At 37.9% G+C, this 13,913-nt stretch overlaps 1 protein-coding gene across 1 annotated transcript in view; it reads right to left on the minus strand.

Annotated features, from left to right (window-relative positions):
- Positions 1-11,735, minus strand: part of LOC104159394 (vitellogenin-1-like) — a 43,277-nt gene extending 31,542 nt beyond the window's left edge. The window contains exons 1-10 of the mRNA XM_009697291.1: positions 11,696-11,735; positions 11,360-11,380; positions 10,984-11,135; positions 8,285-8,536; positions 5,980-6,141; positions 5,148-5,299; positions 2,270-2,420; positions 2,013-2,170; positions 1,736-1,901; positions 538-660 (exon numbers count right to left, since the gene is read on the minus strand). Coding sequence (XP_009695593.1) covers positions 538-660; positions 1,736-1,901; positions 2,013-2,170; positions 2,270-2,420; positions 5,148-5,299; positions 5,980-6,141; positions 8,285-8,536; positions 10,984-11,135; positions 11,360-11,380; positions 11,696-11,735 — 1,377 coding nt within the window. The remainder of the gene's footprint in view (positions 1-537; positions 661-1,735; positions 1,902-2,012; positions 2,171-2,269; positions 2,421-5,147; positions 5,300-5,979; positions 6,142-8,284; positions 8,537-10,983; positions 11,136-11,359; positions 11,381-11,695) is intronic.
- Between the last annotated feature and the right edge of the window lie 2,178 nt (positions 11,736-13,913).

Below are 13,913 nucleotides of genomic sequence, written 5' to 3' on the forward strand. Positions count from 1 at the left end.
CCTCTCTATCACTGGCTGAGTGGTTAATCTCTGTAAACCATGACATGCATGTCTAGAACTAGGAAATGCTATTTACTGACTATTTAAATTGTTGCCAGGTCTGCTGATTAAAAACAGTGCAGAACAAGGAGGGTATTACTATTACTGAAGGCTTATAGTCTATGTGGGTGACTGGGCTCTGCTTCTGGCTGAGAAATGGCTGGGCTACATGACTTCGGGCAAAAACGTGGGCTTTTGTGTCACTTTATTTATAAGTACGTATATTTAAAGTATTTCAAAGCAGTGCCATGGGACTTCATTAATAACTGGCAATAAAGCACTCAGAGATACTCAGATAGAAAATGCTATGAATTATATGCTTCTTCCTCTCACTCTCTTTCGTGTGTTAATCTAAAGATAAAAATGCTGTATTTAACCAACTGGGGTTCCTTTCCCCAAAGGAAACACTGTAGTGAAGTGAAATACAGGTTTCTGAATAATGAAGAAAGAACTTAAGGCTTAATTTTTCTTTTAAACGATAAATAACAATGTGCTTACCTGGAGACATTCAGAGCAGGAGTCTGATGAAGAGCACTGTTTGTAGCACAGTGACGCGTAGCTGAGGTGGCAAACCTTTCCAAGTACAGTACTTGAACGTGGGCAATGTTTTTTCATGATGAGCTGGGGAGAAAGCAGTTGTTCGTTACCACCATTAATGAAGAGCAACAATATTAAAAAACGTGTTTCTGCCAAATGCAAGACTAAACCAGGCTTTGGATATTTTTGTATTGATAGATTTATAGTTAATCAGTGGATATTACTGCATTTGATGGTGCAATCGTAAAGTGTTCCAACATCTGGAAGGCAGATCTGTTGCTTTTATAGTGTTTGAGATTTAAATTTGGCATAGGCTATAATCCAAAGGGAGGAAATCACCCTGTTATGGAATGGAAAAACACACATTACTCAAAGAAACATTCATCATTGTTTTATAATCACCTCAGCTATAGGTACAAAAAACTTGAGATCCATTGTGAATGGACCTCAGTACTTTGGGCAGACAGGAATATTTTGTATAAATGTAGGAGCTGACAGGAGGCACCAGCCCACTGTTTCCTTGAGTGGGAAGCAGAGCATTACCACACAGTGACAGCAGGGCTGTCATGGCTTTTACAGAGGGCAAAACTCTAGTCTGAGATTTGTGGTTTCTACCTAGGGTAGGCAGATATAAGTTCCTGCATCTGAGGCTAGAATTAAACCCTACAGAAGAGGAAAAAATTGTAAAAATCATTAGACTTTCTCCTACATGGTCTCCATGTTGGCATAATTCTCTTGACTTCAATTGATCTGCTCCAATTTATGCCCATCCTGCTAGCTCAATCAGGATGAATCCATGGATACTACAAATATGTATTACTTACTCCCTAGTCTTTGTAGACACGCAGTTAGAGATCTAATCTGATGTAACTATAAAGTACATTTGGACAAAGGGAGACAAAAACCACTGTTTGCAGCAATAACCTCTGCCCTGAGGTGTATTTTACTCTTTCTTTCCTGTTTAATTCTGGATTCATTTTTGCCCATTTGATTTGCATTCTTCTCCCCTTAAGACAGTCAGGAAATAAACTCCTTTCAACCTCACTAGAGGATATGAAATCTTTATATTTTCAAAGTCTTTGCCATCTTGTCAAAGGAATAAATACAAGATATGCTAAAATCAGTAAAGAGCAATTCGAGAGTGTTTAGAGAATCCTACTGTTGCTTCCTCCATCACGTCCCGAGTTGGTGTGCTTGAGTGCAGAGCCACAAGCACGGTCTGAGCCGCTTCCCAGTTGGTGAGTTCTTGCCTTTCCATTTTCTGCCTCAAGAACCTGAGTGCATGGTGACTGGCAACTGCAGGAATTATATCCAAAATGCAGCGCCTGTAATGGGAAAGGCAAGGACCGTTTTCCAGATCTGCATTTGAACATAGTCATTCTAGATGGTCTCCAACAGTTTATCAGCAGAAGAATCACCACTTGTATTGCTTATACCTGTATGCTGGCCGACTGGAGAACTGCTTCCACACTGACTCATAATTCTCCTCATTTGCTGCACGGAAGAGATGCATAAGCTTGAGGGCTTTTGCTGGTGCTTCACTGGGAAGCTGTTCAGTCATGGACTCTACTAGGTCTTGCAGGCTTTCCTCTATCTGCAGGAAGATTAAAGTGCAGGAAGCTCACATACATTGTTTCCCACATGCATAGATTCCAAGCTCCAGCAAAGAGTCTGTCCAGTGGCTGAACTTTACCTGGCTTTCCACATTTTTTATTCTGAATAAGTGGACAGGAAGCTGAAGCAATTCACTGCCAAATCGATACTGAAGTGACCCACGATTCTGGAATTCTTTTGGTGGGACCTCTGCCATGTGCTTCTGCACATCAATCAAAGCAAGTTTTTGCCTGGAATGGAGAAACCCAGAGGCATAACATCACAAGATGCAGAGTACAAACTAAAAAGAAAACAGTAATTCTGCCTCCCTGCATTGCAATGCAACTACAATTGTTTCGAAAGGGTTTTGTTATTGAGAGGCATATTTACAAACAGATACATTTGGACATGGTGCTCAGAACCGTACTCTGACAAGGCATGCACTTACACAGCAGGGCTCAGGTCAGAGCCAGCCTTTGCCTTCCTTTGGGAATAACATGGCTTGAGAATTTAAGAAAGTAGAGGGAGGTGAGAAGTTGTGGCCTGAAGAAGATCACAGTAATTGTGTGTTGTGTCTTAAGGAGTAAATTAAGGATTATTGAAAAATAACTGATGGGAAGATTTTTCAGAAATTATAACTTAATTTAAGCCTTTTAAGAAGTTCATAAAAGCTCTTACATGTCTATGCCTCCTGGAAGCTTCAAAAGGAACTGAAAATTGTTAGATACAATAAGAAACGTTACAATCTTTTTACTTGCACTACTACAATTCCCTCCCCATTTTGCCTGGCAAGCTGAATGTCCTGGGGACTGCAGAAGATAAAAGGTTCTCATGAAGTTTCAAATTGGATTTCCCAAACAAAAAGGGCCAGGTAAACTCAGGATTAGTCTTTGAAAAAGTACTCAAGTTTTTGGAAACTTTTCAAGGAGCACCAACCCTTCATCCTTTGTTATTAAGAATAATTCCAATGACAGACTGTCTTTATAAACATTTGCTATCTTTGCTACATTTTCAGCTAAAGGGATGCATCCTATCCCACCAATTATGTTTAAAATAGGTCATTTAGGACACTATAATAAAGTTAGGCATTTGTACTGAACAACTGAAAACATTCCAAAAGCAATATTGCTGTACTACACTGTAGCTCAAAATCTCTGTAGAAAATTGGTGTGTTTATTTTGGAATCTCTACGATGATCTTCTGTATCATTTCTATCCACTTCTTCCATCTGGATTGCAGAGAAATGCTGCAGAAAATAACATATAACTGCTTTGCAGACAAGCTATTGGAATTTGAATAGAAATCGCTACAGAATCAGCAGAGATTTTTTCTCTCTTGAAATTTTATACGGTATTATTGAAAGGGCATTTGGGTCAGAAAGTATAACGTCAGGTACACTTGGACAGATTTAACTCCCCCTTCCAGAACATGATGAATCTATTACGTCTTCATCTTCATCATTTTGGGAAGAGATATATCTGCCTACAATATATGGGAAAATGTTATATTCCAAAGAGAAAAGCAAATGAATACTAAAGATAGGATTAGAACGGTGAAACTATAGCAAAACCTCTCTTGGCTTTGAAAGAGGCGGCAAGAGGCTTATGCTGAACAGGTCTGAAAACTCAATTCCAAATGTTTTAAGTCCTTGATATTACATTTTCTTTCTTTTTTTAAACACAGAAAATACATTGCAGAAATTACTCCCGAAGACTTAGATGACATACCCACATCTTCCCAGCTATCTTATATTTGGCCCTTTCTGCCAAATGGGAGAAAATGGGAGAAGTAAAGGCAGTACCCTTTCTAGGGGCTCAATATCTGAGGAAGAACAGTAAGGAAGACAATCTATGCAGGGTTTCAGAAGGAGACTTTAAATCAGCAAAAGTCCCTTGGTTCCAGACTAATGCTCACTCATAACAGCCTACAGTTGTATCTATCTTCACCTAGATTGCATGAGATAGTAAAGCTGCTTTCACCTTTACAGTTTGTTTTTTTTTGTTAGCCTAACAGAACATGTTCATCATATTAATGAAGTTAATCAGTGATGTATTGACTCGAACTTTCTGATGTTGCAGTTTCCAAAACTGTATACTATACCAATAGATTCTTGCAGAAACTAATGGAGCAATACAAGGTTACAGCAGCTGAAGAGTGAGATTGAGGTGTTATCTTCTGTACAGTGACCTTTACACAAACAAAAAAAAAAATCTCCCTCATCAGTAAGGCACTCCTGTCTACAGAGTCCATGACTAAAGCAGGTAACAAAAAATGTTTCAACAGATGATTTTGATGCAGATGAAAAGATTTTCAAACACTGAAATTTTGGGGGCTTGAGCTAAAAATGAGCAGGGGTATAATTTCTTGGACAACCATATTCTCATTTTGCCCTGAACTTGTTCAAGAAATATGCAAAATTTGCTCTGGAAAAGTAAATACATTTTACATGCCTTGTGACCAATCTTTTTGCAATAAACCCCAATTTCCTATCAAGAAACAGTTTTGATGGGAGATTTGCAAGCAGCCCACTGTGCTTAGGAAGTATATTGGAATCCAAAGTCCTATCTAGGTTTCTTGTGAACTAGTCTCCAGAGTCTCTTACTGCATTATTATTTTCCAGGGAACTCTCTTTCAGTGAGTAACTGTCTTCCAAAGTATTTTACTGAAAATATATTAGTTCACAATTTTTCAGATGGAATTACATTTGTTTTGGCTTTTATGACATAAATCAAATATCCCTGAGAAATAACATAGTCAAACCCTGCCAAGTTTAGCTAACAAAATTTGGATAGTGATGTGCATGTTTCAGATTTACAACTAACAGTGAAGGTTGTTTTTATGAACTATTTGGGATTTTACGTAATTAAATACTGGCAAACAATAGGCTGTGGAAGTAAAGGTTTTATTTCAGTTACAGAGTTTGACCAGATTACTGAGATGTTGAGTTAGTTGCTGAATTAAAGGCATACGTACAGTACCTTGCTTCTACTATAGCATTTCCTCCTGTTATCTCATTGAAGGGTGCAAACTGGTGGATTTCCTCTACATCAGCTTGTGTAATTACAGCTTCATTACGTGTATATTTAATTTTGTAATTGTAAGTAGCAGTTGCCTTGGAGTTCTTGTTTCTCTTTATAATACAAAAAAACCCAAAGAAACAAAGAAAATAGAAAGTCATTCAACTTCCAAATTTCATGACTGGAAGCTACTACATTAGCCACTTCAACCCGCTGATTTTCCAGGGCTGTTTTTTCATTGACCATATGAGCCATTTATGTGAATTCTGTGCACACACTTCCATGGGAGAGGCCAGCCACACTACCTGGCTCTGTCACTTTTACTGCTAAGAAGTGTTAGCTGTTTTTTCCCTTTCCCAAATGTATGTAATTGGTTATTCCCTTGAGAAGGAGACACATTTTCTGAGGACAGCAGCAATATAAGCCACATGATTTCTTACTTCAAAGACAGGATTATAATAAGATGCAGCAGCACCTATCTTGAATAGGAGAAACTGGACATCATGACTACCTTTTTTACTCAGAGTAGGTGAATTAACTCATGCCGATAATTAATGGTTTCCAAGCCAGCTAGTTCGAGCTAGTTGAAGTGTGCCTGCAGTACATGAGTCTGCAGCACAGACCTCTGCTGCTGTGGATCGGATTTTCATACAGAAAGAAAATGCTGATAACTAGATACAGGAGATCCAACTCTTTGGTCATTTGAAGTGTTACAAACTAAGAGATAGCGTGGATGCCAAATGGCCCTGTATAAGAATATGAAATATGTATGCATAATACCACTCTAATTTACCTGCTGGCAGGTCCAGCACGGATGAGTGTATGCTGAACCTGTGACCATTTGAACTTTTTCTTCACAACTGTTCAGGTCCTTGGATTTTGTCACATAGACTAGGTTTGCTCTCTTGTTTTCCTGAATGGTATATGTTGTATTACAAATACCTTCAATCCCGGCCTGGCAAAAATGAGAATGTGATCAGAGAAGTTCACCCTTATGCAAAGCTTCATCAATTCCCCACATGGACTTTCCTGTTTAATTCTGTATTTTCAAAATTCCTGATAGAAATGAATGCTTTTTTTATTCATGGTACCCTTCCAGAAGCAAAATTGGCATGATCATTACTTTCTTCTCTTTTTTACATGTACAGGTTTCCAGTAAAACCAAATCAGAGTCACTGAGACAAGATTTAGAGCCTCAGAAAAGGTGAGTAACAATTTCCAGTTAGAGCTGTTGATTAAGAAATATTATTTGAGGAATATTAATAAAAAGTGCCAAAATAATTTGATCAGTGAGAACAAAATCTCAATAGCAAAGTATTTTAAGGTTGGAAGATGACACTCTGCCCTTAAAATTTGCTTTTATAGACAGCTTATGAAAGCCTATGGAACAGGCCTTGCAATATCAGATGATCTATCACAATAAACAGTAATAATTAAAAAGAATTTCAGGATAGCAGAGTTTTGATTGTGAATTTTCTTGAGTTTGCAGTTTTAGCTCAGATCTTCAATAATATTTCAAGCATATATAAGAACTCTTAAATCTTCTCAGTCAGTGAGGAGATTTTTGGAGAGGAAAATATTTGATTGCATTTTAGGAGGAAGGGTTATTTTCATGGTTTTTTTATTGTCATTGATAGCATAGCCACTCCAGAGAGCAGCTCTGGGCTATGTCAGAACAGCAAAATGGTCACGTGGTGGTTAGGAGGCAAGACATACCCACTTAATCTTTAGTTTAACAGTATTCCTGAAGACACTGTGGCTTCAGTAAAGGCTAGAAATAAGAATTGCCCATGCTTTCTGGAAGACTTCTACTCTGCAAATACAGGTGTGGGGCTCCTCTGCAGACTGCAGGGTGTGGTAGAGACATTTAGACTTTAAATGGGAATGTCCAGCCCATTGGGCTCCATGGGATGAAGCAGCCACCTGCCCAGCTGGACTTTCTATCTGTGCGCAGCTTGTGGCTAGCTCAGGTACCCTTACCCTACACCCTGCAGGATGTGATGTAGACTTTCCTAGGTTAGTCCTTTAAGCCTCTCTGCAGCTCAGATTTTGGGACTAATAACACTTACCTTCCTTTACAGAGTGACTTGAGATTGTCAAGCAAGGGTGCCAATGCTCATTAATCAGTTGCTGTCTAAGAAAAGCAAACTTGGAAATGATTCTAGGAGGTCCAGTCACATATATTGCTCAGCAGCGAGAGTAGGACACATTGCTAACTGAATTAGAAAGAACGAAGACGTAAAACTAGATACGAGAAAATAGCACTGCAGAATATGCAAACCCCACCTGGATTTTTATGCGCAACAAGCAGCGTGAAAATATTAAATCATGTAGTTCCTTTCCTTGAAACAACTCTAATTTTTTTTAAAAATGTTTTTATCTAAGTTACTCTGGTCTGCATTTTCAATAAAAATAACATGAAAGTATAATAATTTCAAGGTTTTTGCTGATCTCTGAATCAAACGTAGTCTAATCAATGTAAATATGGTTTTGCAAAAACCAAACACATTGCAATTTCTGTGGTGAATAGTAATATCAGATGATTTACCTTGACTAAGATATTAAAACCTGAAAAACAGTGGAAATTCCAACAGAGCATCAACTGCAACTGTCAAAGCTATTACAGTAATGTCATGGCATATATACTGTTTTCCTCCTAAAAGAGAAGCTAGAAGAGATTAAAGTATATAAGAATGGTAAAAAAGTCAAATTACTGTTATTTTAGTTTTAATCTTGTGCTGTACGTTCAAACTTGTTTTAATACAGCATTCAAATTTTATGCAGGCTTGAGCTTTCACAGGAGTTTACTTTCTCTAGAATCACAAGCCAGATTTTTCTGAGGGTCTAATACTGCAAATGCATTTTCTGAAATACTTTGATCAGCCAGATTAAGAATCTGCTATTCTGTTGTCCTGTTTAGCTACAGCTTCATCAAACGTTGTCCCATAAGAACAACTTAATCGTGATTTCCCCAGCTTAGGTGTTTCTTGTTAGTGAAGCTTATGTCAAGGATGAATTCAGAAAAAGCAGTAGAAGAATCTGAAGAGAAGGCTTATTTATTTATAAAGTAATCACAATGGCCAAAAGAAAAAGCTTACCTCCTGCATGCTGTATGAATATGGCATCTTCTTTACACTTAACTCCACCACATTCAGAATCCCTCTGTAGATGTTCAGACCATCATCCGAGACAGAATCAGGAGCCATAAGGTTTCCAACATGACCATTGCTATACTCAAACTTGATGGGATTACTAAGTTGCCCGGTTAGTACCTGGGTCAGTTTGAGTGATCGAGAGAATGAGCTTGTAGGCCAGACACCATTGTACTCTGCTGCTTCGATTGAATGAATCTAGAACAAAGGGGGAATATAATTACTCTTTAATTTTTTCAGTTGACTTTTTTCAATGCACATAAGCATCTAGAGCTTTACTCACGTCAAAAATATACTTTTAAATAATGCAAAGCCTCTTCAAAGGGAAAACTTAAAAGTTACTGTTCAACATAGCTAGTATCAATATACATATTGCAATATATAAAAGACAGTAACGCAAATAACTGGTATTTCCACAGTCACTGCACTCTCTTCTGTTTCATAGATAATCCATATTGTCAAAGGTAGACTTGTATGAAGAAATGAGCCAGAGAAGAGCCATGTGAAGCAGGTTACTTCCCAAAAGTAGCATGGAAGATCTGCTGGAAATTGCAGGAGAAAGTTAATGTTGCATATAGCATCATTAACTCCTGTTGTGAACTCTGTCGTCTCCCTTGCTGGGGGTCACAGAGCACAGACAGCAGTCAGAAACTAATAACAACATGGCTGTTGGGCCAGCCAGATAGTCATAATTAGTTTGAGCAGTGGAGAGCAGAGTACAAAAATCGTCCTTCCATACACATTTCGCTGTGGAGCCGAAGGCTCAAGCACTGGCCCCAACCCTGCTCTGCATTTCACACTCCAGCCTCAACCTGGGGCACATCCAAGCAAGTCGAAAGTTGTGCTAAACTATGCATAACTTGAATGATTTCTACCCCATGGGAATGGGGCATGTTTAGCTTAGTTTCTCAGAGGACCCTTCCCTTCTATATATTTTGACAATTTAAAGAGACTTTTCTCTGACACCTCAGGCTGGTGATGTGATGCAAGCTGCGGATTAATTTCTCAAAAAGCCACACAAACTAAATCCTCATACAGCAAATCGCTGGAGAATGCACTTTCATATTTATTTTTGTTATTGTTGGTGGAGATCACTGCCAACCCCAGTAACTGAAGCTTACAGAGGAGGCTGTTACGGAGCAAATCCCTCATGCTGCCTCTTGGACATGCTTCTGGCATATTACATACGGGAAAGTTTGGGACTGCTCTGCAGGGTCAGGGCGAGGTAGTTTTCCCCAGCCCTCAGGGCCCAGTCAGGACTTCTGCTGTCTGCTAGGTTTTGAACGCAGTTGGCAATTCTTACTTGTGGGTTTGTGATGAAAAAATTGTCAGCTGGAAACTGCACAGGGAACACAGCTTCTTGCTTGGGCTGAATGTAAACTAGTAGGCTACAGATGAAAGATTAATTCCCTGAACCATCCCTCTGAACTGTCTAATTTAAATATAACAGCAGCAAAATAAACTTTTCCCAGAGCAGAAGGGAATAAATGTATTGTTACCTTTAGCTTAGAACTTGCCCCAAAATCTCTCTTCCCCCCCCCTCTTTTTCTTGCCTGAAATTTATTTTTGTATTTATTTTTGAAATGGAAACTTTTTCCCAAATGCACTAGGGCAGGTGAAATAGTGTTGGAAGGTTTTAGGGAACAGGAGTCAGTTTTTGGTGAAGTCTCACTCTGGCATACCAAAAGCTGTTTCGGGAGGAACGGGGGAGGATGTGGGGTGAGGACAAGACTGCTTCTGCCTCCTCTCTGCCAGGGAAGCTGCCTACTCACCAGTGCAGATGTGTGGTTCTTATTTCCTTGGTTTTTTTTCAAAAAAAAGTTGATCCATTTGCAAAGGTCATGGAAAAGCAATGTTTCCCATCTAGATCTATTATAATTTGAACTTACGAAAATACCTGGTAACAGAAGGCTAATTCAGGCTGGAAAGCTACAGCATTTACAAGCATTTATCAGACAGTCACCAGTTTTTTTATCTGCAGTTTTCAATTTGCCAAATAAAAGCTTTTAAAAAGATCATTTTTCTTCCACATATACAGAAGACTAAGTGGAATTTGTGTAACGCAATTGAGGGGGTGCGTTTCAAGACACTTGTTAGAAGCACATATAGGCTTCTGTTAAAGGCAAAAGTGTTTTTCACATAATCAAAACTCTTAGTAATTACTCAGCATGCAGTAAAAATATACAATTGAGGATGACAAAAGAATGTCATTTTGGACCCTACAGAAAAAGAAGCCACCAGATGACATTAATTATGCTAAATATTGAATCACATCCAGCTACTGTTGCACGTTTTATTGCCTTTCGTTTGCTGGTTACGAATTCAGTTGATTAAATAATCCTAGGTTGTAGCTTTTGGAACAATTGGATTGATCCAGTAATAAATTATTGTGCATTTCAAATTACATTCCATTGTCTCCCTGTCTACAAAGCAGAAGAAATCCTTCAAGCCCAAGGTTGGCTTGAGATGAGAATTACCTGGCAGAGTGCAAATAGAATTTAGGGCACTGAATAAAAAAAAAATAGTGTTAGTTGCATTCTCCCTGAGTAAGCACAACACATGAAACTTAATTACTTCCCAAAAGCTTAAAAAAGAAGTCAAGTATGAAGAGATTTTTACCTTTCAAATTGAATACATTTTCTTACCCTAATAAGACAAAGTTTTGGCCCAATACCACTAATTTCCACTTTACTTTTTATTCTTATTCCAGCTCTTGCAAGTCCTTTCTCTGGAAGTCCACTGAGAAGTATGCTTTCATAATCAAATGTATAAACCTTATTTTCACTGAAATCGGGTTCTGCAAAGAAATGATTCCCATAAAACATTATAGAGATTGTACAGAACATATTAAAGTACCTATATTAGAACATATGGAACAAAAAAGATGAATTTGTTCATTTTTGTATTGCACCTGAACAAAATTAGCTGTTGTAAAATTATATTAAACATTGATATACTTTTCAGATTCTATTTTGAAATTCACTCATTATAATTATATTAGTTGATAGGAAAATTACTTACGGTAATTAAGATGCTGGCTCCCTGAAAGAGAAGAAAAAAAAAAGAGTAATGAAATGACAAAGCAAAAAAACCCCACAAACCCAAAATGTTAATGTATTTTAGTATGAAATGCTATATCTCATCTTGTACATATGGCGTAACTCTTTCTAATTAACTTTACTTCTACTTCAGCATGTAGCCCAAAGCCTTTTTTCCCTAAACAACAAAAAAATTTGTCATAAAATATTTTTTCTATAAAATGTTAAAGTTCATGTTTGTAAATGAACTATATTTAGATTCTGAAACATTTTCCTGAATCTATTATTTTAAATTCATCAAAGTAGATAAGTTACTTACCTGTCAGGGTAAAAACCAGGGCTAATATCAAGCCCCTCATGATGGGGATAAAGTAAAGGTGAACATGACAGATTCTCTTTTATAAAGACATGTGCTATCACATGTTTCTTTTGGCATGTTAGTTTGACAAATAAGCATATTTTAGAATGTGTATTGATCAATCAAAGAATAAACATTTCTGAGGTCACGAATGCCGACAACTTCAAATCACCTCATGATTTCAACTAACTTGCTTTCTATGTGAAATAGAGATATAATTTTCAAAATATCTTGCTTGCTATTTTTCCCCATTTTGCCACATTTTAGTTATATAGTAGAACAATAATTAAAATTTAAAATTAAATAAAAATAGTTCCTCAATCATAACTGAATTAATGTAGCTTTTCTCCAATCATGTCTTCAATCTCCTGATAATTTGCTCTTGCTAAGGGTCACAGCTTTGGAGACACACCTTGCTCTGTCACTTTGAAACTCTACTTTTAGAGGAGAATTTGTAATTGATTTCATAAATTTAAGACTGAAATATCTTAGACCTCATAGACATGCAATGAGAAGCTATCTTTCCATAGTATCTACCACGGCTATCTTTGCAAGCACATCTTGTTACCCACACCTGAGAAGGCAAATCTTGTTAGTATGATCTTCTCATTAGCTTATGGCTAATGGTCAAAGTTTATACTATGAAAACAGGAGGGAAATTAATATCTTTGTTTATGAGAAGAATCTAACAAAAAAGGAGTTGCACTTCTAGAAGGACCTCAGTGAGTTAGGAGCATCAGGTCCTTCTCAGCAGGTTCCTGCAGGGCTTTGGCTGCTGCCACTCTTGGGAAAATATATCCAGAATTTCCCACTTGTAGTAATAACATTTAGACCAATCCTGAGCAAAACTAAGTCAGGAGAGAGTTTGCTCCCTAACTTGCAAAAACATATATTTTGCAAGTGTTTAACATTTACTTTGAATTTAAGCTTGTCTTTTGGCCAAACGGTAAATTAAATATCACATAAAAAACCACCTGGGTATAATACTGAGGGAGCAGGAAGGACAGCTCAGGAATGTATATCTGGTATTTCCTTGAGGCTGTGAAAGGTACAACATACTCACATGTAATGCACGTAGTCAGGTAGCTAGACTCTATCCTCCAGGAGGAGAACAAGGTTTTCTCAGCTGTTGCTATTCATCAGGGAGGAGAAGGGTGAAAACTGAGCACAGGTCCCCAGGTTTCCATCATCATGCCTGAGAATATATTTACTGCAGGCCCCATCAAACAGTCCCTTTACACAATTACTTAATTTACTTGGAGTGATGCCACCTGATGAGGAATAACTAAGTGTATTATTGTGGTGCCAGTGCACCTGAGCTGAAGGCAGGGACACAGCCGTGTGGACCCTCCACTCCATGGCTGCTCCCTGCAGCCGTGCTGGCCAGAGAAACAGGGGAAAGCCAGAAGTCAAATGAGGGCTGTCTTGTTCAGGCACCTTTGCTACCCATACCTCCAGAAATCTTGAGAATTTTAATATTGCAGCTTTCTTTCATAAATGGAAAGATACAGAATTGGATGAGTAGTCAGACCTTCCTTGAAATGAAATGAAATGTGTGTCTAGTAAAATGTTAAAAAATATATGATAGACAAGTGAACTGTTACAAGAGATTAATAATTGGGTTGTTGGTTCAGTGTGTGTTCAGATGGCGAAAAATTAAGTGCACAAGGATTTTCCCTGATGTTTTCTTCTAGGGTGCTAACTTGGGTGAGATATGACAAGATGCACCATGTTTTTAGGCCCTGTGAAATTCAGTTGGATACCTTGTCTGACATGTATGCACCGTCAAATGGAGCTGGAAATGCCTTAGAAACAGTCACGCTTTTCGCAGCCAGAATGGAAGTAAATGCACAGCAGCAGTGTAATACTGTAAGTGGTAACATGCAAAACTCTCCTGCTTCGGTCACTCTGCTTTTATGACACTGCGCATCAGTGCCACAGCTTCACCTCTGAAGCACTATTGTGCTATCGTGCTCAACTAGCCACACTTTCACAGGGCAGAATGTATAAGAGAACATATATATTATACACAGAACTATATAAGTGAGACTATTAATTTAAGCATTGTTATTAACAGCATATTGAAATAATGTCTAAGGGACACATACATATTAAAATGGAACTATAACATTTTTCAAGTTTAATAAAAGGCTTTTTAATTAAGGTGTAACGTGAATAG

The sequence above is a fragment of the Cariama cristata genome, unplaced genomic scaffold, assembly GCF_000690535.1.
Source record: "Cariama cristata isolate BGI_N322 unplaced genomic scaffold, ASM69053v1 scaffold4623, whole genome shotgun sequence".
Taxonomy (NCBI): Eukaryota; Metazoa; Chordata; class Aves; order Cariamiformes; family Cariamidae; genus Cariama; species Cariama cristata.